A 23,686-nucleotide genomic window follows, 5' to 3' on the forward strand; every position below is an offset into this window, starting at 1 on the left:
TGGGTACTAAAAGTACAAGCAGGCCGCATTTCATTACACTGAAGAAGCGGGGGGGGGGGGGAGGGATCATGAAATAAGCAGATGACCGGATTCACCTCTAATTGCAGGTAAAAACTGGTATTGCCACATGATTTGTCACACGAGGATGTAAATCCAAACTGAAATCATTGGCGGTCGGGTACACAATATGCGTACTCAGAGCTGTATCCAATTTCCTTCCAAGGTTCATAATTCATTGAGAAATAGGCACACAGGAACTTGCTTACTGACATAGATCTCCTTAGCTAGATCAAGACCCAAGTATTTAAATGATTTTAATACAACAATTAAAAAGTACTTTTCAGTTTAATGGAAAAACAAAGGCTACAAACTGGGAACTGAAATCAGTGACACAGGTAAATGTGGTTATGATAATCAGACTGTAAGTCTCTTCAATCTAGTTGGCCAGACTGCTCTGAATATAATATCTCGGCCAGATGTGAAGTATGCGAATTCATTTTGCAAAGCAAGTCACAAAGACGCAAGTACTGTAAAAAATAAAAACCTACATTACATAGCCAATTGAAATATATTTAGTAAAGCCCATAAGCATATCTTTAACACAGATTAAATTCTTCTAGTAACTGTCTTGAAGAATTCCTGATTGCGCCTTATTCTGGCTGACCATCCCCAAATGAAGCACTGGAATGGTGGATACAGCAAAGACACAAGGTTTGGCTTCATCTCCTTCACTACAAAGCAGTGGTACCTTTGCCTCTGAGGCACAGCTGACAGTAGTGTGTGAAGGGGAGATCAGACCCTGAATTCTTCTTTCAGAAGTGAGATCTCCTTCAAGGTGTTTTTGTGTTTGGAATGTATCCCCGTTGTTAAGTAATGCACACCTACAGTGTGCAAAAGCAATAAACAGAACTTGCAAACACATATATCACAAAAAAGTACACTCATCAGAGCATCAGAATTCACTGGTTCAGGGGGTTGCCTCTGCATTATACAGGTTGAGACTCATTATTCATGTGGGTTCCAAGCACTCACGTGGATGGCAAAAAATGCACTATAGCAAATCAATTTAAAAAACAGTCTCCTTCCTCCAGTGATTTAAAAACAGCCTTGCTGACCTTTTGAAATGCACACAGAGTCAATCAGTCTCTCTCCAGGCACTTAGGCTTCACTAGGAGGCAGCAATCCCTCCCTTCACCAGGAGCCCCAGCAAGGGGGGAAAGAATGGAGAAGGTGATAATCGCTGCCATTTAGCCTTCTTTCAGGTGCTCAGGGGGAAGGGAGGAGTGAAGCCTGCAGAGAATGACTGATGGATTGTCAGCCAGCTGCCCTCTCTGGCATCATTAAACGACTATTTTCCTTTAATTTAAAGGGCCCTTCTCATCAGCTTTGAGATAGAAAAATCTGTGGATGCTTAGATTATACCTGTAATCACTTGTATGACTGTCTCTGCAACAGTAAAAAGCAGTTTTTTTTAACTGTGATTTTAAAGGGGTACTTTTTTCCCCTTCTCCAGGAAGCAGCACATTCCTTCTCATTTGCAGGGGGTCATTCATGTTGAGTCAAATCCATGTATAAAAAATCTGTGTATAACAAGGCTGGACCTGTATACAAAATGGTCCTGGGAAAAGTAAAAATATCAAGTATCCTGATCCTATGCAGAATTAACATGGCTAAATCAAAAGTATTTTCTATAATATAGATGGCTCAGACTATTCAGAAGAATCAATTCGTTCTCTGTATTGAATATAAAAAAAGAATTACTTCTTGAAAGCAGTTTGACTTCTTTCTCCTTCCTACAGGAGGACTTGTGACGATTTCTCCTTTCTTCCTGTGTGCTTTCTACATTTTTACCCGAATGTCATGGGCAACAAGCCCATTAAATGAGAAACCTACATAAAATGTTACATTTTCATTTCCAGGTGGCACTGAATCAAAATGCAGAGGTAAAATTGGAATCTTCCCTGAGTGACCTTTTGCAAAAATTCTGCCATCTTCTGTCCACCCAACAACTCTTTCTAGGACATTGTGAACTTCACTTATTTTCCACACTTGACCATTTTGCCAATTTTTTCGTCGCTCATCTAGGGAGCCCCTCATTAACTTATCAATCTTTGTTTTGGGAATGAACTTAAGCAGGCCATAACCTTTTCCTAAGAAAAAATGTGTATAGATCTTTTTCTTCCTTGGTGCAATGTTTTTCATTTTGATGTCATGTAAGCGCTTCATGGTATCAATGGCAGACCTTAAGATGCAATCTTTATCCGAGTTAGAGTCTTTGTCCAAGGCAGGATCAGGCCAGTAAAGAAAAGTGAGCAAAAAATGAGCACTTGCAGGAAACGCTCTTCTTTTCATCTGAAAAAATCTCTTGCTGAGTTCTCTGAGTTTTGGAAGGTCAAGGAGCTTGGAAGAATTCGGTGCTAGACATGCTAATGTAAAATGGCACAGTATGTAGTTAATAAGATCTACATCCTCTAGGCTTTCCTTCCATGGGTCTTCTGAGTAGATGCTTATGATATGTTCAAGGTTTTGAACTGATTTGCTATCATTTGAATCTGATAGGAATGAAAGGATTGTAGTGACATTCCCACCACCATATTTACAAATATTCATATGTCTGATGAGCTGGGTTTTAAATCCTGCATAATTTTCTTCAATAACTAACTCTGAACTAAAGAATTTTGCATATATCTTGAACTGTCGTTTCAGCCATCCTCTGGGATTATGAACTTGTTCTTCTCTCCCTTCTTCAGCATCTGCCTGGTTTTTATCTGTTTGAAAATAACTCAGGTCTTCTGAAATCCAGTCCAGAGCATTGTAAATGTTCTGACGCAAGTTTTTTAAGCGACTGTGGAGTTTTCCCCATGACTTTCGAATGCCTTCTGGAATGTAGTCTGTAAGTAAATATTGGACAAGTTCGACATGCCCTCCTTTTGCATTTTCAGGAAATACATCAAGCGTCGACAACAGTTTCAATAAACGGCATCCCACTTCTACTTCTCCAAAATAGCCAGCGTTATTCATGCTGTCTTTCTCGGACTTAGCAGCCTGTTGTGCTCCTCTGAAGCACTTCATAGCTTTCAGGGCAATTTCTATAATTTCAATTACGTCTTCAGGAGTGTCTTCATCTGATCTTTTGTCTACTCTAATGCTAAACCACTTCCTATACACCTGCCCTTCTGTGTCCAAAATAAAAGAGTCATTTGGCAGGTGAGATTTGGCTATTTCTGCCCAGAGTTTTGCATCCTCAAACTTCTCATAATTATAATGTAACCTAGCAAGTTGTTGGGCAAAGAATGCGTCTTTTCCCAAACATTCATAAGCGTATTTTAAGACTTCGATTGCTTTTTCAGAGTTTTCAGTGTTACAGATGTGCTCGATGAATGGAGAGAAAAGGCTATCTGTGTTATCGCCCCTACTCTTCTTATCACGTCTTATAAACAGATTTCGGATGAACTTTATGAACTCTTCCTGACCAAATCTATGGTGAAGAAAAGCCTTTTCCTGGAGAAGTTCCATGGCAATTTCACTCTGAGGTCGGTGTCCTGAGAGCTGATTCAGTATTTCCTTTGCAACCAGGTGGTGTATTATTTGAATGGATGAAAGGTACGTGGTGGTTTCTCTCAACTCAATAAAAATCAGCCGTGCCTGTTCACTTAAGTGATTTTTAAATTCACATTCTCTTCTTGTCATGTCTTGGTTTTTAAACTCACATTCGCTTCTTGTTATTACTTGGTATGCTCCAAGGCCCAAAAAAGCCTCGCAGTGTGATAAAGAGATGTATGAATTGTGCACATAGAAATTGAGCAAGGCAACATACCTCATCAAACTAGTTTCACGGGAAGATAAGTCTATACCTCTGAGGATGTTCTTTACCAGTTCTGTCAAATACTGTGTATCAAATTCTTTGCTCATGAGGACAAAGGTAAGGATGTATTCTGACTTGAAATCTGGCTGATCCTCAAATTTCTTCAGCTTTGCCCTGAACTGCTTTTTCTCTTGGTCTGTCAGTTTGTGAGTGACAGCAACTGTATCTTGTTGGGAATCTTTGCAATGCTTCTCAGGGGCATTGGATCGTTTGCAGCACAGAAGGATGAAAGAAGGCCTGAGAGGATGACGTTTATTAGGTCCCATGGCATTAGTCAAAGAGTAAATTAAGTCATCAAGATATTCTTCATCATAATCTTCTACTAAAAGGATGACAGGGAGAGAATTTTTGCAATCTCTTTCATCATAATGTCGGAAATCAACTGCTTGCTGGCAGACAGTGACGGCTGGGTATGTTGTCTTGACGACAGCGCATCGTAAGTTCTTCCTTTGTTTCCACAGCACTTGTCTTGCAATGGTGCTTCCTCCACTTCCAGGCTGATGGAACATTTTGAGTTTAACCACAGAGTACTTGAACTGATTCCTATGCACCAAATCATTCAACATTTTAGAAACTTCCTCACAAGCTTCACGTTCAATAATTTTCCCACACAACCCATTCTCAGCAAGCCAGAAATTTTTCCAGCTCACTTTCTTACCCCGATAAAAAGTTTCATCTATCTCCTGAATTTCCTTTTCATCCAATTTGATATCATCACACTGATCAGCACACAGTATTTCAAGAGAATACAATTTTTCTTCTTCCAGTGTGGGAAGCGCACAACATCCCTTTGTGGAAACTGGTAAATGCCTGGTGGTGGTTGTAGAAGGCAGCATGCTTTGGATAGTAGCATCCACATGGCTTAGCTTCATGCCCACAATGCTCCTCTGTTCTAATGTCTCAAGGCTGCAGGAAGCCTGCGCTAGATTAGCCCACTTTTCGTAGTTTTCTTCAGATTCAGAAACACACATTATGAACTCCATGCCATGCATTTCACTGTAAAATTCATGGAAGGTGTCTACAATGGGCTTCTCCACAGGGGACATCAGGAGGAAAAGCACTAGAAAAGAACCCTGTGGGAGGAGTTCATCACAGATAAAAGATACTGCTTTCTTCAGATACTTCCTTTTGGTTCTAGTCCAAGTGTTTTCATCACAAGTTTTTTCATTCCCAAAGTAGTCACTGCGCCCATTGCAGAATATCCAGCTTTTCTTAACAAACAGGCATAAATGCTTTTGAAATTCAGCTGTGCTCATCTTGCTATCATTGGAATAGTCTTGTAAAAAATGGCAAGTAGTTGCACGGCATTCTTTGTACTTGGAATATAAGCCTGACACACCAGAGTCCTCATCAAAGTCAAAAACACAGAAAATATTCATGTGCAACAAAAAGTTAATGGACTTCAAGTCTTCCTCTCCACATTTGTTTGTAACGAGAATGTACCACAGAGAATTATTCATGTAGTTTTTACCATCTGTTACTAAGACAGATAACTTTCGCCCCAAGTTTTGAGGCTCATCTATTTGATTGTCATGACGGGATGATTCAGCCCTTTCTCTCCTAGAATCTCTCTCTTGTAGTTCTTGAATGAATGTCACCAGGTAGTTATTGGTTACTGGCTCAGACTTTGCGCCAATCCTTTGAAAGGGAACTTTATCTTTTTCCATTATCACCTTATTAGCTTTTTCATCAAATCTGGGTAGACATACTTGAAAAATCTTCCCTTTTACAATATTAAATAATGGTTCAATGTCAACCTCCACTACAAAATACTGTTCACAACTGTCTGCTTGAATCACTTCGGTAAAAACAGGAGGATGAATGCAGTGTCTTGCAGCTTCCTGAACATGAGGTTCAAAACATCTTTCAATGTAATCTAAAGCATCCACATACATGTCTTTGTCTCTTACTGGTATACCAGCTATTTGTCCATGAGCCCACCCCTCATTTGCAACTCTATCCATGACTCCAAAGTGAATGGTGCCATTTGTCCGGAGATTCATGCAAGCAGAAGCAAACTTTATAACCTCAGAGGCAAACTTTGTCTGCAGTCTTGGCCTGTCCAGCAGGGCAGCCTGTGCAAAAGATTTGTATTCATGGCAAGGGATGATCAGATTGACAATTCCCGACTCTGGCCTGAGGACTGTGTTTCTAACATACTTAAAATTAATGTTGTCACTATTGAATGGCCTGAATGAGCTTTGATGCAATGGTTCAACTGGGTCATCCATAACAAAAGCCTTCATTGTGCATGTGTGTGTGTTTTTACTTTTGCTAAGCAAATGTACTGTGTTTTTTGTGCCTGAGCACTGTGGCTTTGAAGCACCATCCTGAAAAGAAATTGGTTTAATGTCAGGCTGTGTGTGTTTGGATTCCTGTAGGACACTTTTTCCCTCTTCAGTTGATGAGTCAGGTTCTTTAGGCTTTGTTTGTTTCCTCTTTGATTTGGTTTTGCTATTATCCAACACACCTGCCACTGTAATGTTGTCATTCATTGCTTTGGTCGAGTCCATCTCACTGTTCTGCCCCAAAAGTTGACTTCTCTTGCACATTAGTATATGAATCTGGCCTCTTCTCATGCCCATTTTCTTGAGGAATGGCTCATCTATTTCTCTGAGCACTGGGCCAGTGACTTCCTCTTCACAGAGTTTTTCTACATATTCTTTCTTAATTCCAATGGACTCTAGCCAGCACTTAACATGAGACTCATTCCATTCATCCAGTGGTAACTGTCTGTAATCTAAGAATAACATTGATGTATTAGAATGTAGCATGTAACATCATGCCATCCTCCTCGATAATATAAACTGTACATATCTAGCTCACATCCCAATCCTAGCCTGTGCTGGATCAGGCAGGCTGACTGGTCTGTGCTGTATCCAGCACAGGTTAGGAAGTGTCTGGATGGCAACTCAAGGTAAGCGGTTTCCCCTTACACCAAATAACACTCTAGCCACCCCTATGTGGCTACTTGGATTTGTGCAAGTGAATTCGCTGGTGCAAATCTGAGCAGCTTGGGTAAGGCAGCAGAGCCTGGGAATGGGGGTTAAGATATGGAGCAGGCTGCCCTGCCATTCCCACCCCCTCCTGGGCTTGATCTGTCCCCATCCCACCTCTCCCATCACCCTCTTCAACCTCCTGTGCCAACGTGCCCTGGCTGGCACAAACCCTGTCCCAGTGGCGCGTAGGCTGAATCCAGCAGGAGTGAGCTGATGCACGTCCTCCAGCACATGCCTGGAAAACAGCCTGGTCCTGAATTACCCCAAAAGTGCTTGACGGCACATTTATGATACTCAGAAGCTCACTGTGCTGGCACAGGTAAGTGTAGAATTGCACCCTAAATTTATTTTTAAGACAGTGGCTGATACAGTAGGTAGCAGTGGTCAGAACATGTGAAAAAGGGATTATTTTCCTGTTTAGGTTGCAAGTCACAATGATAGATTCATCACTTGTGGCTTCTTTGTGTGCAGATACACACATACCTGGTGCAGTTCAACAGTTTTGAACTGTTCAAAATTATTGGGTGCTTTCAAAAACTGCAAGGTGATGATGCTATATTCCAATTTCTCAAGGAAAAAAAACACATTTAGGTTAGATCAGGAGTTCCAAAACTATGAGTCCGGGGCTTCATAGATGGGGCTTTTAGGAGCCATTGTACAGTGCCGATACTTAAGTCTCAAGCTGAGACTTGTATAAATTACTCAACACCAGTCAACAACTGTATTTCATGTAGTTTAGAATAATAATAATAATAATAATAATAATAAAATGTTCTGCATCCCCTGTAGGCATACTATAGCTCCCTTGCAGCTTAGGTGGAAGAGGAACGCTGCAAGAACCAAGCACAAAAATGGGGAAAGAAGCCACTGCATGGCAGAGGTGTACCTGGAGGGGGGCAAGTGGCTCAAATCCCCCAAGTGCTGACCCTCTGGGGGCGCCACAGCCAGCCTTGCTCCCCCACTGCCCATTTGTCTTTTTTTTTTAAAGGGAAAGAAGCTGGCTCCGCCAGCTTCTCTCCCTTTAAAAAAAAACCCTCCTCCCAATGGAGGAGGGGCACCCAGAATCGCTTCTGGAGAGGCAGTGAGGTGCTGCCTAATCAACGGTGATTCAGCACCAGACTGGGCTGTCCCCCTCTCCCTTTGTCCTTTATAGGAGACAAAACATGCGCCCTAGAAAGGCAGTGCACCAGGAGTTGCAACTCCCTGTGCACTGATGCTGGGCGCTTGTTTCATATCCTTAAGAGGGCGCCCTAGAGAGGCAGTATGCTGGGAGTCGCAACTCCCAGCACGCTGCTTCTCTAGGGCGCCGTCTCACCACCTCTCCAGCAGTGATTCTGGGAGTCCCTCCTCTGCGTCCGAGTGCATCTCTCAGAGCGGCATGGAAGTGGCATGCGCCTCCTCCGATTTCAGAGGAGACAAGTGCCACTTTCCAGGCCCCGATGGAGCCTTCTGTGCTGCTTGTAAGTGGTGTGGAGGGCTCCATCAGAGCAGTCTGGGACTGCTGGAAGCGGCGCCCAGCAAGGGAGTGCTGTCCACCTCCTGGAAGTGGTACTCGTCTGTCTTGGGTGCTGCTTCCAGCAGCCCCAAAATGCTCCAATGGAGCCCTCTGCACCACTTACAAGCAGCATGGTCAGTTCTGTCAGGGCCTTGGCCGCCTCCTCTGTTTTCCTTTTTTCTCAAAGGGGAACGGAGGAGACAGTCATGTGGAAGTAACTGTGGTGATGATGACGTCACTTCCAGGTCAGGGGTGGGGGGACACGGAAAAGAGGGTGTGGGGGATGGAAAGGGAGGGGTTGCTTCAGGCACCAGAACCCCCAGAATGCCACTGCTGCACAGTCAATATCTGCGGAATATAACTGGAAAAACAAATATCACCAAGACTCTGTGTAGTGACTCAAAAAAAGCAACCTGTAACCTTTTGTTCTAGTGTTGGGACTGAACATGCCCCCCCCCCATCTGCAAAAACATCTGCCATCAGCCTTGCACATGCTAGGGACTTTGGAGGAACAGTCTTGGTTGCAGAAGAGTGATGATGACCAGTCATGCCTTGCAACGCATGCTATTTTAGTGCCTCAGAAATATGTCTGTACTTACAGGTATTGAGATACATACCCATTTTGTCTCTGAAACAGATTATTTCTTCTTTTTCTTCTTCTTCGAACTAAAACAGAAACAACATTTGAGATATGTCATAGGTTTCTGCTGGCCACTTTTAAATTGGAGATAGCTTTTTAAATGCACTGTTTATACAATATTACAGAAATGAAGATATTGTATAATTAATACAAAGTATTATACTACACAACTGGATTATAGCCTATGTGTATTTATTCCCAGAGCCACCGAGAGGAATTTTATCACAGTTTCTTTTGGGCCTCTTCCCTTCTTCCTTCAAATGCGAATTTGGCTCCCGGGCATCTTTTCACCCTGGGCCCAGGTACGATGTACCCCCTCCCCACTCAGAGGCCCTGTTTATTTTGCACACTTATGTGCAAAATTAGTAAGCATACTTTTCTGATTGCTACAAGAGACCTCCCTCCCATCTCATTCAAGGGGAGGAAGGCACTCTCACAGCCCCACTCTCCATTCCATATGTAGTTTGCATGCTGTCTCCAGGATTCCAGGTCCTTCCAAGAGGAGACAAATTTGTGCTCAAAGTGTTGATTGTCAGATGTAAAGATGTGTCCTGAAAAGTTTATTCTAAGGAACAGAGTGTCTTGGCTTACGTATGTACACGATCTCTGCTTTGTGGGTGATGCAGAAATAGTTTTACGTTCTTAGTATACTTTGTGCTGCATTTTGAGGCAGAGATGTGCAAATATCCTATTTTCAGATTTCCATAGGAATCAGTGTCTTGGACTATGTGTGTACTTTGTGCAGCGCAATCCTAATTGCATGTTAGGCTGGCGCAAAGCCTAGGAGGGTCACAAACGTGCCATAAAGCATATTTGCGCCTCCTCAGGAGGAAGCTGCGCCAGTGCACGGAGGTGCACTGGCACAGGGAAGCTGAAACCAGCCTCTGTGGCAGCTTCCCCCAGGTAACTTGTGTCAGCCGAGCTCGGGAGGCGGGGCTGGGATCGGGCTGTTATGCTGGATCCCAACCACTGTTCCCGAGCAGCGGGGAGTGGCTTCTCAGCTCTCCTTGGACTTGTGCCACCTCAGGAGGTGGCACAAGTCCAAGGAGGCCCATAGGAGCTGTAGTGGCTTACCTGGAGGTAAGAGGAAGCTGAGCCACTCTGGGCACCTATCCTGCGCTGGATACAGCGCAAGCCTCTTAGCTTGCTTGTTCCAATGCAAGATAGGACTGCACCCTTAGTTAGTGTTAAAAGAAGCTTCAGTATTTTTCATACAGTTGTTTCCCATTTTGAGGGATAGATGATGCATGATGTTCCTCTCTCAGGATTATCATTTTTATCAGTGTCTTTTGAGGTACGTCTCATGCCCACACTTTTGAGGGAGGCATGCTGGAATTATATACATGTATTTCAAACATTTATATCCCATCCTTCAAAATACAGTATTCCCTGGATGGCTAACAAAGAAAGTTGACAGTTTTTCAGAGGACAAAAAAGTGCCGGATGGGGGCGTGTGCTTTCCCCAGTGTTATATTCCCCCAGGTGTTTCCCTAGCCACCTTGGCCACTCTCTAGCAAGAAAGGCCAGTTACTAATCAAATTAACAACAACAACAAAAATACTACCATGTTTCCCGGAAAATAAGACACTGTCTTATATTTTTTTATTTGGCTCAAAAAAACACACTAGGTCTTCTTTTTGGGGTAGGTCTTTTTTTTTTTTTTAAATGTACAACAATCCACAGTCATTCATGTACAAAAATATACCTAACAAAAATATCCCCTCAGCACCCAGGAAGATGCCTGCCTGCCTGCCTGTCTACTCAGAAGTGAGTCCCTTTATAGTTAATGGAACTTACTCCCTGGAAAGTGTGGAGAGCCTCAGAGCCCGGTAGGCAGGGTTGCTTTGCTTGCTGCTTCCTGCCTCAGCTCCTACTCAGCGTCCTCTGCCCAAGCCAGCACAGCAGGTGCTTTCTAGGTGGAAGCGCAGGAGTGCAGCTTTCCTGACCATGTTGTCCACCCACCCTCCCAGCCCCCCCGCCTTGGCCCTGATCACAACTAGGTCTTATTTTTGGGGTAGGTCTTATTTTCAGGGAAACACGGTAAGCAAGAACATCCAGCAATTCTTCAAAGAAAACATGAGAAAATGGAAAACTATATTAATGTTGATTCTGAATAAAATGAAAATGGGATATTTCACCCCTAGAAAAATAAATCACCTGCTGCACAGGGATGATTTAAAAAACAGAAAAACTACTGAAGGCTGTAAAAATGAAGAATATTTTTAAAACTACAGAAACTAAGGCTAAATATAAAAAGCAGCAATTTCAAAAGAGGTTGAGTACCTGGAAAAATAAACCATTGCATAGACAACACCTGAAAAATATTGAAGGAAACAGTGATAACTTGACTTGGGCGTGGCTGAAACTGGGTACCATCACACAAGAACAGGCACCACAAAAAATGTAATGAAAGTTAAAATCCACAAAATAGGTGAAAACCCTAAGTGCAGATGTTGCCAAGAAAAAGATGAGATTGTATCTCATCTGATATGCAAATGTAGTAAAATCATGCAGATTACAAAGTCAGATACGATAGAGTTGCAAAATCAGTTCACTGGTCATTAAAACATCAGGTGAGAAGGTGTTGGAGAATGATCCTGTGGGACTTTAAAATTCAAATGGCCCAACACCTCAAACAAAATACACCTGATATAACAAGAATAGAAAATCAAAACATCTGGCTAGTTGGTATTGCAGTTCCTGAAGAGTCAATGAAAAAGAACTAGAAAAAATGACAAAATACCAAGACCTGGCCACTGAAATCACATGACTATTGACAAAACATACCAAAGTGGTCCCCAATGTCATTGGGACATTTGGAACAATCTCAAAAAGTTTTGTGAATTAGTTTAAACAACTGCAGCTTTCTGAATGACACCATCAGATCAGCAAAAAAATGGTACTTTTAGGAACATTGTACATACTGCACCAATACCTAGTTGATATTTGGGTCTCAGGCTGAGACTCATATCAGTTGCTCAACACCAGTTAACAACTGTGTTTCTTGTAGTGTGAGATACTAACAACACAAATGGAATTGAAACGGAATAATATGGAATTGAAACGTCATTTGGAAACAACATCAGGTGTTTGGAAGAGGATCACTACAAGTAATGAGGCATTCTTCAGGCAGAAATCATTAAATATGCAGAAGTTAAAAGGAAGACTGGTAATAAATATATTAGAATCTATACAATACTGAGCAGAAGTGTTGCCACATCTGAACACATTACAGAACCATTTACATTTCTCATTTTAGTATTTCAGATTATGTAAAAAAATTATTAGTAGGGCATGCCTGGAGAAGTAGGAGGGCTAGCTGTGGAGGACAATATGGCTGGGGTAATGTGTTGCTTCTGTCTGAGACCTGAGATTCTACAGCCCTCCCACTGTTATCCAATCGACTGAGGATTTTTGGACTTCATCAGTATTTGAACAGATTGTTTACAGAGGACAACTACATGTGGATTCATTTTTGGACACCTGGAAGCTTTTTATACAGCCCAGTCCTATCAAGACCACACCGATCCCATCCACGCCAAAACAGCCATGCCACCGGAGCACACTGCTTGCCAGGGTGGACCAGCTGTACGAATTGGTGTGCTGCTGTTTAGGACAGCTTTATGCATAGATTAATATTCTTAATATTCTTTATAGTAGGCTGCTTATGGACAAGTTTTGTAATTATATTTAATGCACATTTTATATGTATTTTCCCCTTTTATTTTGGTTGGTTTTCATTGTTATTGTTTTGTTTTTTCTTTTATTCTACATCTTCAATAAAGGAGATTCTTAAAAAAAGTGTATGGCAGCCCAGTAATCTTCAACCTTTTTCGTGCTGATGGATAATTTTAAGGTATATCTTCAGGGATCAATATTTGATTATGATCAAGTGTGATTAATGTTCACATACAAAGGCATTTGATTTTTTCCTCTGTGGCCTGTAACCGCATAACCTTTATCTTGCCTGTATTCAGCTTGCAGGCCGACAAACTCACTCTGGCTATTCTTAGCTAGAACCCACTGTCTGAAAGCATTTCCTCCTGCACGGTACAGCTCGGAATTTGTGTGCGTCTCCATGCTGAATCTCATGCTAGAGTTGTTACTTTCGTTTATGGACCTGGTAGTCGTGCACTTTTGTGATCTTGAGTAACAAGTTATATTTTTACCCAGCAAGTGAAATCATCCTAGGATGGCAGATTCCTTCCTCACAAGGCTGTTGTTACAGTATTTCGGGAAGCAGCTTTCTTTCAGTTTGGGAAGCTTCTTCAGTAGTTTGGGAAGCTGCTCTTACCAGAGATATATTTACTTGCCAGAAATATGAAAACTTTAAGAGAGGCTAGAAAGTGATAGTGCCAGAAGCCAGATGACTACCATTTACATGCTGGTCCACTGCATTTTGAAGCACTGGTTTGCCCCAAGAATCCAACGAAGATTACCAGACTTACAAAGCTTTGCAAGATTATCTTTCCCACCAAAAGGATGCCACCTCTGGATGTCACCTGTGGCCCTACCTCCTGCTGTAGATGTGCCCACCCATGACAACGGACCAAGAGACAAGGTCTGGAGAAAGGTTCAGGAGCGAAAAAACCGCCTAGATCAGCCATTTTCAACCACTGTGCCGTGGCACACTAGTGTGCCGCGAGAGGTCCACAGGGGTGCTACAGGAATTTGGGGGAAGATCATTTATTTGTAGGGCCAATGGGGAATGTGAGCCCCCCACTGGCAACTTGGTGTGCCTTGTCAATTGTCAAAAGCCTGAAGGTGTGCCTTGCCAATTTTAGTGCCTTGTCAGTGTGCCACGAGATGAAAAAGGTTGAAAATTGCTGGCCTAGATCCGAGGTGGGAAGGACTGCTGGATGTGATCCTCACCTGCAGGGCTCCCCAGCTGGTTCAAAGTGAAAGCAGAGCCATCGTGCTCCACTTCCGGTTTTGCGAAAGTGGAGCACGATCACTCTACTTTCACTTCGAACCAGCTGGGGAGCCTTGCAGGTGCTTGCGCAGGGCTCCCCACGCTCCCAGGACGATGCTGCAGGGACTGGTGAGTGCATCCCAGTGAGTGCATCCCCCCTGAGTGGCGCGTTCCTGGGGATCGCATCGCTGCCTCCCCCCTGCTCCTTCCCCTTAAGGGGGCAGGGTCTTCGGGCTGGGTTGTCGCGACGCCCCAGTCTGAAAACCTCTGGCTTATATGTTTGTGGCAAATGCACTGTGAGAAATCTATAAGTAGGAATTGCCTTTTAATTGGTGTTAAAACATATTACTATGTACTGGATGTATGGCACACGATTGTTCTAGTCCATGTCAACACTTTGGGCTAATCCTGAATTTAAAATAGGGAGGAAATCTTTTTTTGCAGAAGAATTGGATGGATAGAGTCATTTTTACTTTGGACCAATCAGGTCCAAGATCTTTGGTCAAGATCAGGAGTTTTGGTAGGTTGAGGTTTAAATATGATCAAGAATATCAGCTAAATGGTAATACAGTATCTACACCTACAACATTTGTTAGTGACTAAATTTGGACCAGCAGCATTGTCAGCTTCTCAGTTATCTCCAATTCTAGAATGACTTACTGAATGTACTGAGAAAAAGAAGTCTATGTAAGAAGGTATGTACGTATCCAATGATGCTTAATAATCATAACATTTAAGACAAGCAAGTCTTAGAGAAGCCTGGAACAAAGAGCTGGAATGTCCTGTTTTACATAATCAATGGAAAACAATGGATTGTGTATCACTACAAAATCTGTGGGCAGGAGATGTGGTCTGGTGGTTGAGCTGTAGGCACTGCCTGAAGCTAAGCAGCAACAACTGAGTCCTGCCCTTGAGGGGAGCTTCCAAGACAAGCTGACAAAGTGCTATAACCCATTGTGAGAGAATGGAGTCACTGATGAGCCAACATAATGAGAGAGAGGGGAAGTGTGATCAGCTGGCAAATAAGACCTCAAGAACCTGCCTGGGCATGACTTACAGTTGCCTGTGGAAGCTTGAAAAGGATGCAGCCAGAACTGATAACCACCCCATGTTCACCTGCAAGAGTTCTTCTCACAGAACAATATTGTAAAAACCCAAGTGAAAAATGGTGGTTTTTGGATTTGCCTGTTATGTAAATAGCCTTGAATGCTATAGAAAAAACAAAAGTAGTATATACTGTAAATACTTAAGCAAACAAGTGGTTCATGACCCACCAGTGGGTTCCAACACTGAATGATAATATACATCATTCAATGTGTAATTTAACACAAAATGTAATGAAACAAAACCACACTGAAATATCTGTGTTCTATCAAAAGCTATAGCCAAATAACCAGAAAAAGAAAACACAACTGACTTATGTAACAAAGTGGATTTCCTTAATGCAAAATTGACCAGTGAGTCTGAGTGTTCTGAGAGCTAATGAGGTGTTATGATGACACAGCATGGAACCAATGAGCTCCCTTTGCCATGTATCAGAGCTAATATTTGAACTCCTATTCAGTTGTGCAAGTGTTCATCAAGTTGGCCACTTTTTTTTTTGTTGGTTACTGATTTTACTATAGTAAAATAAATAAAAGTTAATGGAGGTGATATCTGAGTTACCAGACCGGGTAACACCAACCCTAGTAATATTACTGATGGGAAGGTTGTTGGTCACTGGCTTATTTGACTTTTAAAGTGGATTCTAAATATTCATGATGGACCATGGTCTATCTCTGCTTATTAACCATGATGGTTGCATTGAACCTCCAGATGCAGGGGCAGTATGTCAGAGTACTATGTGCAGGGGAGGGCACCAATGTTCATCCATTGCTTGTGAGGAAATATTCACTGCATTTACAGTCCTGAGTCGCTTAGCAACAGGGATACAGACTGGTGCCCCCATCACCAAACGAGGCTTGATGCTATGCAATGAATCTGAAAGGCTTCCTCGCCTCCTAAGGCTTTTCTGAGCCTCCCAGAGGCAGCACACATCTCTCTTGCTTTAAGGGCTCCTGGTGGACCGCTGAGAGGAACACAATATGGATTGAAAGATACTGGAAAGTGATGCAGGTCAAGTTTTGAGTGCTTTGGAGTGGGGACGACAATGACGACACAGAGGAAATGAATGATGGAAAAAATCCATGCTTCTCCTGATCATTTTTAAAAAACCAGAATCTTTTATCCTGCCAGTAGGCGGCAGCAAAGTACAGAATCCGTTAAGTTTCGTTTATGGTCATCATATTGCTACTGATGTGACTGCCACAAAACTTGGCCAAGACAAATGGGGCTGGGAGAAGCCTGCTAAAATAGTCTCCTAGTGGTTAGGTCCAGCGATCAAGCCCTGTCTTAAGCTGACACTTGGCCTCCGGTGCAGGGGGTACTTTGGTGGGACTGCTGAATGCTTGACGCTTTGCCTGGGTCCAAGCGTGTCCCGTTGTATTCCACAGGAATAAGTCCCTGGTTTGTTTTTCATAAAAGATATGCCTACTGTTACCCCAGACAGATGTTGAGCCCTGCAAAAGGAAATGAAACTGCACATTGGCCCTGCAGCAAACCCCCCACCAGTATCAGGAACTCACAGGCAGTCGGACCCGCCCTTATAAGTACAGCCCCACTGGATCAGGCCAAAGGCCCAATTAGTCCAGCTTCCTGTATTTCAGTGGCCCACCAGCGAGCACACAAGACAACCAGAGACCTGCATCCTGGTGCCCTCCCTTGCATCTGGCATTCTTCGGTAACCCGCTTTGAAAATCAGGAGGTTGCACATACACATCATGGCTTGTAACCTGTGATGGACTTTCCCTCCAGAAATTGGTCCAGTCCCCTTTTCAAATCATCCAGGCCCCACGCCGTCACCACATCCTGTGGCAAGGAGTTCCACTGACCAATGACATGCTGGGGAAAGAATTATTTTCTGTTGCCAGTCCTAGCTCTCCCGACACAGTGGCTGTCCCCTGGTACTGGTGTTGAGGGTGGGAAAAGAGCATCCATCCATCCATCCCCTGCATAGTTTTGTATGTCTCAGTCCTTCTGCCACCCCCAGGAGTGCTGCAAGTCCACCACACCCACCAGCTCCCTGGACACCTTTGCAAAGCAAAGCAGGCGGGAGACCGCACCGCCTCCGGCATCTCAGGCAGCCCTGCCTGCGCCGAAGCGCCTTACCTTGACGCTGCAGAGCTGGCCGCCCAAGGAGCAAAGCCTCGAGGAGGAGGCGCCGCGGGAGGAGGCCCAGGGCCGGCTGGGGGCAAAGCGCCGCGCCGCTGCAGCTGCTCTACTCGCGAGCAGGCGGGTCTGCAGCGCCCCGGGCAGCCGCTGCTCCTCTCGTCCACCCCCCAGAGCAGGAGCCCGCTGGGGCTGGAGCCTGGATTGCTCGGTTCGGGGCGCCTGCAGCCCAAAGAGAAAGTAGGCGCGCGCCCCGCCTAGGGAGAGCTGGGGCTGTGCCAGGCGGCTGGGGGGAGAGGGAAGGCGCGGCAGGAAAGCAAATGCTGGGCCGGGGAGTGACTGCAGGGCAGAGTGTGAGCCTCTTCTTTTTCGCTAAGAAATTTGTATCCCGCCCCTCCCCTGGCGAAGCAAATGCTCCAGGCGGCTGACGAAGCTCTGCAGCCAAGTGCAAAGTACAGCATCAGGCAGAAACACCACATACATACATACGTTTATACTCCACCTTGCTCCCCAAAGGCAGCGCCACAATATATACAGGCGCGCGCCACTTAACAGCCATTCGCTTAACAACAGATCGCATATACGACAGTGGTAAAGGCTCAATAAAGATGCGCTTCATGAGGCAATCGTGTCTCACAGAGCCTGCAGCAGAGTGTCCGTTTGCTCCTCTGTGCATCAAGAGCCTCTCTGTTGTGCAATCAGCCTCCAGCAGCCTCTGCAGCCAGCGAGTGTCTGGCAGGGAGTGTCTGCACAGCAAAGGCAGTAGATTGGACTGAATGTTCACTTAATGACCTAACCGCATAACGATGGGGGTCTGACAGATCGCCGTCATTAAGTGGCGTACACCTGTATAGTGAAATGTACCAGAACAGAGCAAAAACTAAAATCCGGGAAGGCTATTAAGTCACAGTCATATTTCGGAGGCATACTGGGTAAATATCCACTCAGCAGCCAAATGCTCGATGAAGCAGGTATGTTTGGAGCCCTTGCTGGAAAGCCACGAGGGAGTAGTTCTCAATGCCCCTGGTAGGGAATTCCATAGTTGTGGCACCACTACGCTTGCCCCCAAGTTGCCACCCCTCCCACTAAGGAAAGACTCCCCAGGGTACAACATAGAACATCCAGCCAATTTTAGGGACCTAAGAATGCATCGTTGTCAGAGAGTCATGTATACTAGCTTCCCTTTTTATGAAGCGATGCCTTGTTCATAACACTTGAACGGTGTCTGAGAATAGTGCCACATTACTTTGCTCTTGTTTTCTTTTGGCCATGACATGCATCTGGGAACAGCCATCTTCTCATGAGTTTGTCTCATTGCAGAGATCTGTTGGTAAGATATCAGGCCCTAACCAACAAGGCTGGAATGCAGAGTGCCCTGAGCTGGTGTTTTGACACCTATATCATAATTCTCTTGCTAAACCCATTTCAGCTAGTCAGTGAAAGAGAGGGGGGGAAGAGGATTCCCAGTGCTGCAAAAGGGGAATAGTGTTTCTCTGACCGGAATAACAAATAGAATCAGTATTTTAAGAGTAGTTTCAGGTTGCAAAAAGGCACCATGCGATGCATCCTGACTTCCCTGGGGGATGCAACTGCATGGTGACTACAGCATGTGAACAAAGCCCTTGATAGACATGATTGCAGTTCCTGCTATGATGCTAGTACAGTACTGCTCAGTTGCCACTCATAGAGCTCAGGTGTGTCTCTCCTGGGAGTAGCAAGGCAAGCCATTATTTCACACAATACATATGAAATGACAGAACAGGACATTCAAGTTACTTACCATTTGCTGATACATCTGAGTGAACTTGTGTCATCTGGCACTGTCCAAAAGAATTAGATAAGCTTAATTTACTGGAAAGAACCTTTCAGTGACCTTTGGGGGAGTAGATATAGTAATCATGATGGCTTGTTATGAAATCACATACTGAACACACACCCTAGTGTGGCTGTTCTGGAATAGCAGCATATTGGAAGTTCTGCATATGAACATGCAGAGATGCATGTATGGGTATAGCATCAGAGGTTGGGCACTGGTCAAGGGTCCATGCCCACCAGAGGGCCCACCCAGCCAGGTCAACCCCTGAACATTCTGTAATGGTGATAGTATTCCCGATATGCTATTGGGAGGAGGCGGGGCACCGCAGGGGATTTTCCCCCCAAGGCCCCCAGCAAGCTGGTGCCAGCACCATGCTTGTCTGTATCACAGGTAAGTTGTTCTAAGATGATACCATTTCAGAAGGCTTTCCTCTCACCCTGGCAGCACTGAGTTAAGGCAGCATTCATGAGCACCCTTAAATGTGTCACTGAAAAGTTAGGTGTCATGTGGGGTGAAGGAGGACAACATCCAAAATGAATGTTGAAGGGTGCAGATGGTATGGTCTCAGACATTCTACCCCTCCAGAGTGTTTTCTTCCTGTTCCTTCCCATCTTTCAAGTCTCAGTTCTCTCACACCTAGTGAAAAGTAGCACCAGAAGCTCTGACTGTTTCTGGATTGGGCTGGTGATCATGGAAATCATTCTACTGGACAAAATTCCAAACTTGTTTCCTGACAGAGTGGCTCATTATAGCTACGCTCTAGCCTCTCACTAGCCACAGGTTCCTGGTGCTGCAACCAGGTCAGATGGCAGCAAGTTTTTCCTTCATCTCCCCAGCTCCCCTGATTAAGGTTATCCAATTGCAATACAGAGAAGTTTCCCTGTTTCTTCCGCAGTCCTGCAACGATACCACCTGCCATCCTGCTTTTCTCTCATTCTCATCATAGCTTGCAGTAGGAAACAAAGGTGTTCTGCTTATCCCATCAGGAGATGAAGGGTGATCAGTAGACCAGGAGAGGAGAATGCATCTTGTTTCATGGCTCTAAAGGAATAAGTGAGTAGAGTTCTCAGGGTTGCAACGTGACCCACAATCCAGTTTGGATACTCCCATCCCTACATTAAATCAATATTTTGTATGCAGAATACAGATTTTTTATTACAACAGTATTCTAAATGGGTGAAGCACTGAGTTTTCACTGCTAAATTTAGGACTTTACCTTTTGATTACTAGAAGCCAATCAAAAGTCCAGAACATAACACATGTCAGTAACTGGAGTCACTGTTCAGAACATTTGCTAAGCAAATATGAAGGTAAGAAGCATTTTAACACCATATCAGTGTAAAGAGTATGAATAAGCTATTGTGTGGAAGAGGAAGGGGAGGAACTTCCAGTTTCCCATCTATCCCTTTGCTCATCAACTCAGAAGCTCAAAGTATATTCTGAATAAGAACCCTAGGTTGAGAGGGAGAGCTGGATAGGAAGAAGTTAGCTTCCAGTTCTGGTAATAGATAACACACTGTGTGCTGTGATGTACATTTCAAAGGGGGAAGAAACAGAAGGCACCCTGGGCTCTACAATAACCCCTTTATTCAGAGGTCATGCCCACCATTTAAAATTAAATAACACTATGCAAAGGTTTTAAAATCTATTTTTATTCTTTATTTTTGTGATGTCTGTATTTAGCTGAATTACAAAAGTACTGTACAGTAGAACTACAAAAATATGAAATAGGATTTGAGTTAAGTTAGGTAAGAAATTGTTTTCAAGCTTTAGAATCCTGTAACATCCATATTTATCTTACCTTAACATCCGTTGTTGCATTATAAAACTTAAAAAATCCACTTCCCTGTGGAGGCCCAAAATGAAAAGAACAAAAAGACAGAGCAAAAAACCACATACCCTTATCAATGCCCAATCATACAATAAACAATAATTTATTCATTTAAAACACAACAGTACAGCCACACCAATTAAAAGTGTCCTTTATCCTGATTTAATGAAAATGCACAAGTTGGTTAAAAAGATGCAGTGTACCTTTTCCTTGTCCACTTTTATCAGATTGGTTACTGCACCAGAGAGGATTTAAAATTTTATTTTAAGAAACAATTTGGCATGCTTTACACTTGTACCATTTCAATGTGGTACCACTTTGTAGTAAAAATTAAATAAATATAAATATGCAAAATAAATATATTTTGTAAAAGAATAATACAAATGTCGCACTGGAACATTAGAGCACATCACTGGGGTTTCTTAATGCAGTCTGCACATACAGTGTGCATCACAGTTTTAGGGACATTGAAAAGGAAAACTGCATCCTTCATAATGGGAAGCAGATGCCTCTTGCCCTTCAGTTTCCCAGGAGATCACGCGTGCAATTGAGTCTTACTGTTTGATAAAACCTCAGTTCCCCTAATTTAAAAAAATCCCAGGCTTCCCTATACTTTTTAAAAGCAATTTATCTCCAGTTCTAAGTCCTGCTACCTCTGGCTGAGCAACTTCAACCTTCTTACACATCAAATTAAGAAGTGTTTCCAGCTGTGTTGATTGTTGTAGCTAAACCACATTATCAACTACTCACATCCTTGTAAAGAAAGAAATGGCATCTGGATCGATTTCTCCAAAAGTATAAGGTATTTCCAATGCTGCGATCTCAGACAAACCTTGTTCCAGAAGGATCTGGATTTCAAAAGACAACACAACTGGCCGTGCAATTTTGCATATCTGCGACCAAGCAGCATTTAGGCTGATGTTTCCAGCTGGTCATTTCAAGGACAGCTTTAGATCTGAATGGAAGCAGTTGGAGGTTACCATCTGGAGATGTATATTTTTCACTCAACCTCTGCACTTGTGTTGCTGGTTCTGGCATTCATTTAGACAGTATTCCATTTAATAACCAACCAAGCCTTCTCTCGCGCTGAAGACGCTGCTACAAGTGCAGGATATAGCAGTGGTATGATCATGGACGGAAATGACGTGCTACAGTTAGAAGTTCCTGAAACCCAGGAAGTGCTTGGCAATGTTATATAGTTCCAGCTACATAGTTCCAGTCCATTCTTTTTTATGATTCTGTGCAGTAAAGTTGCCTAAACATGAATATTAAAAAAATATACAGTGTAGGTACTTTGAAGATCAAAATGGTGCTTGTACCAAGCTGAGCTACTTTATTCTCCATTTTCTTTCTTAGGAGCTGCTTTTGATTTCTCCTCTCTTCTGCAATATGAAGCTTTCTGCAATTACTACACCTTGTTTCCTGGATTCCAGCCTGGGGTCCTCTTCCTGACCCAGAGCAGGCAGAGTTCAAGGCACATATGATAAGTCTGGATCTCTCAAAGAGCCTTTCTGCTCTTTGAAGGTCCTTTTAGTCACCCTGCAAAGGACAGACCTGTTTCACAGCCCTGTGTGTGCAAAGAATGAACAGCCTCCAATTCTCAAACAGCATCTCCAGGAAGAACCTGCTCACCAGAGTCCTGCACATAATAAGGCTGAAATAGTCTTTCCTGGCAGCATATTTGCATAGCATGGTAGGTATGCATAAGAAGGCAAGGGAAACGCAACGTAAAGTAACGGACAAAGTCGTCTGGGACAGAACCTAGGGTCTCCTGCACCTCCGGGGGCAATTCTCTATAGTGATGTTTCTGGAAAGAAAAAAGGTGATATAGTTATGAAGAATTTTTTGTTTTTTTTTACACAGCAATTTTTAAAAAATACCCCAAAGCCATTACAAAAAATTTTATTATGTTTACACAGGGTTACATGAGATGAGATGCAGGCATTCAGTGATCAAATCTTCTAGCCTTTCTGTGTTTAACTGAAAGCACCCATGGAAGACAATGATTTTGATTGTGCTGGGTGCTCCTGCTGTGAAGCTCCCCCCGCCCATTATTTTTCTAATCTAAATTGCTGTGCAAGCTGCTATTCGCCCTGCTGAGGAAAACATACAGGTAGCAGCTACCTTGAAAATGTATATATTCGCTAAAATAGTTACATAAAATGAACAGGTTAGGAAAATGCAAGAGAAGCAACTAATAAATCCCCCTTCCCTCCAGTACTACAGTACCAATTAAAATTAGGGGCTCTCAGAGCTGCTTTTCATTTAAAATAAAAAACATTGGAAGGATTTGTTTAGAGGTTTCTGGCATCTTGTCTGTTTTGACCCACAAAAGCACCTACATTCGAACAGAGGAATTGTTTCAGTTCACAGGACACAAAAGAATGTATTCACTTATTTAAGTGAACTTAAATTATTTATTTAAAATATTCCTCACCCCAATCACTGGGGCTCCCAAAATGGCTAACAAAATTCATAAAATCACCCCCCCCAAAAAAATTCAATACAAAATTTTTTTAGAAACCAGGAGTAAAACCAATCAGTGTTAACATTTAACATCCCCACAAAACAACCAAAAAACATAAACAAAATAACTAAAACAAAATTTGGCAGAACTGAGAAGGAAAAGCTAGACAAGAGAGGAAAGTTATTAGCCCCTGCCAAAAGCCTAACAAGAAGGATGTCGTTCTTAATTGGGAGGGAGTCCCACAACAGTGATGCTGCCATAGAGAAACCCTACCCTTGTTGCAGCCAATCTGGCTTCAGCCAAAGGTGGCACTTGCAGCAAAACCCCTTCAGGTGACAAATCAGTTTCTATCAAACTTCCAGGTACTTCCCTGGAATCTACCTTCAGGTACAGAAAGAGAGACCATGCATATGAAGGAGATGTGGAGAGAGGCCAGGCACCCTGAAGACAGAAT

At 43.3% G+C, this 23,686-nt stretch overlaps 2 protein-coding genes across 2 annotated transcripts in view; both read right to left on the bottom strand.

Annotated features, from left to right (window-relative positions):
- Positions 1–326: 326 nt before the first annotated feature.
- On the bottom strand, positions 327–9,016 carry LOC136641660 (sterile alpha motif domain-containing protein 9-like). Its single transcript, XM_066617642.1, has 2 exons — positions 8,977–9,016; positions 327–6,605 (listed from the first exon to the last, which is right to left on the bottom strand). The coding sequence occupies exons 1-2, from the start codon at positions 8,978–8,980 to the stop codon at positions 1,840–1,842; spliced, it is 4,770 nt and encodes a 1,589-aa protein (XP_066473739.1). The 5' UTR covers positions 8,981–9,016; the 3' UTR covers positions 327–1,839.
- Positions 9,017–20,570: 11,554 nt separating this feature from the next.
- The window catches only part of ERN1 (endoplasmic reticulum to nucleus signaling 1), a 72,685-nt gene continuing 69,569 nt past the window's right edge, over positions 20,571–23,686 (bottom strand). Inside the window, exon 22 of the mRNA XM_066614163.1 lies at positions 20,571–22,572. Within this exon, the coding sequence (XP_066470260.1) occupies positions 22,366–22,572 (207 nt within the window). The 3' untranslated portion in view covers positions 20,571–22,365. The remainder of the gene's footprint in view (positions 22,573–23,686) is intronic.

The sequence above is a fragment of the Tiliqua scincoides genome, chromosome 2, assembly GCF_035046505.1.
Source record: "Tiliqua scincoides isolate rTilSci1 chromosome 2, rTilSci1.hap2, whole genome shotgun sequence".
Lineage (NCBI taxonomy): Eukaryota > Metazoa > Chordata > Lepidosauria > Squamata > Scincidae > Tiliqua > Tiliqua scincoides.